Genomic DNA, 1,712 nt, shown 5'->3' on the forward strand with positions numbered 1-1,712 from the left:
TATCTTAGAGCAATCCAGATGCATCACTTCACCAGTGAGAGGCAGACCTTGGCTGGCGGTGAGGTAGTATCTGCGCACAGTCACTTTGGCGTCTTTCTCCATTCCTTGATGTTCAAGGAATTCTGTGAGTTGGAGGCCGTCTGTAGCTCTCATCGTTGGCCTACAGCGAGAGGCACCCTATCATTCTCCCTAGAAAGTGCGTTTTCGTTAGAGGTCTAGTGAACGAGGCCCACTTACTAACTCTACATGGGGGAGTCCAACTGATTCTGTCGCACTTAGGCCGCTTAGTATGGATTCTTTGTGACCAACGAGTCTCCGTTGCTGCATTATATCGTTGCTTCAAGTGTATGCATCACGCAGCCTGGAGTACAAGCCAACAAATGGACCAGCTGCCGACAATGCAAGTCACCTTGTCACGCCCATTTGCTCATATGGGCGTTGATCATGCCAGACCAATACTGGTGCTGTTTTCTAAAAGACGTGGGGCCAAGTCCATCAAAAGCTACATCGTCACATTTATTTGCATGGTCACACAAGCAGTACATCTAAAAGTAGCCTCTGACTTATCTATTAATGCGTTTCTTGCAGATTACGCACACTTTACAGCTCGTCGCAGAGTATGCGCTCTTTACTGCGAGCATAGCAAAGAACGTCACGGCTCAAAGGATGGACTGGTCTTTCATTTCGCCTTGTGCTCTTTATTTTGGAGGCCTGTGGAAGGCCGCAGTCTGGAGCAACAAGCATCACCTCAAACGAGTAATCGGCAAGGCGAAGTTGACTTTCGAGGAGATCTCCACGCTGTGCTTGGAGATCGAGGCATGCATCAACTCCAGGTCACTGTGCGCTTTCAGCAACGAGGTCACTGGCGAGCTCGCACTTACTCTAGCTCGTTTTTTGGTTAGATCAGCACTACTCACTCACGCCAAATTGTACACTAAGCCGCATAAGTCGACGTCACTTCGATGGAGACTATTCGTCAATCTGCGCAACGCGTTTTTGGTTACATGGAAAAAAGAAGCGCTGCATCAGCACCTGAAGCGGAGCAAGTAGCTCAAAAAGCAGCCGAAGATTCAGGGAGGTTACGTGGTCCTCGTACAGCTTTAGGTCAGTGTGTTCCTGAAAAACGCTGTGCTAGCTCAGAGTCCAAAAATTACTCAATATTGTTCAACATTTTATATTATGAATAAACTTTGTTTCAAAACCATGGTTTTTCTTAAAAATTACTAAGAAAATTTTTTTTTCTATTTCGTAAGAAGATTACTTAAAGATTATTTAAATTAGGATTTAAACACAATTCAAATTTTGCCTGGTTTTGTTTTTGTACAGCACTAAGTTCAGCTTATAATAACACTATTAAGAGCACTACCTGTCCTACCAACGCGTATAAACTATTCCCTACAAAAATAACTTCCAGGCCATTCAAAACTGCCCATATTATTATTAAAGCTTACTCTTTTGTTGGTACTCCCGGAGTATTTCACTGGTTTTTTGATGTAACAAGAGGGAAAACGTATTACAAGACGTTGTTAATGATGTCCTATTTAAAAGATGTGAATAGGCCGTGTTTACCTTATGTTACAATCAATTATATTTAATGTGTTAGTTTCAACCATTTACTTAAAAATTTTGTAGCTTACCGATCTTACGAAAATATTTATTAATAAAAAGTGATATTGTGGCGTATGAACGGTAAAACGAAAAAACGGAATCAA

At 42.2% G+C, this 1,712-nt stretch overlaps 1 protein-coding gene across 1 annotated transcript; it reads left to right on the top strand.

Moving 5' to 3' along the window:
- The first annotated feature begins 347 nt into the window (after window positions 1-347).
- Window positions 348-1,050, top strand: LOC149374682 (uncharacterized). The gene is made up of 2 exons (XM_089592419.1): window positions 348-539; window positions 607-1,050. The coding sequence occupies exons 1-2, from the start codon at window positions 348-350 to the stop codon at window positions 1,048-1,050; spliced, it is 636 nt and encodes a 211-aa protein (XP_089448545.1).
- The last annotated feature ends 662 nt before the right edge of the window (window positions 1,051-1,712 follow it).

This window comes from Copidosoma floridanum, unplaced genomic scaffold, assembly GCF_036245765.1.
Source record: "Copidosoma floridanum isolate Cflo_tuat_1 unplaced genomic scaffold, Cflo_Japanese_pri ptg000016l, whole genome shotgun sequence".
NCBI classification, from domain to species: Eukaryota; Metazoa; Arthropoda; class Insecta; order Hymenoptera; family Encyrtidae; genus Copidosoma; species Copidosoma floridanum.

Coding starts and splice junctions, on each gene's coding strand:
- LOC149374682 (XM_089592419.1), top strand. CDS start 348: ATGCATCACGCAGCCTGGAGTACAAGCCAACAAATGGACCAGCTGCCG. Junction 540..606: donor TTTGCATGGTCACACAAGCA/GTACATCTAAAA, acceptor CACACTTTACAG/CTCGTCGCAGAGTATGCGCT.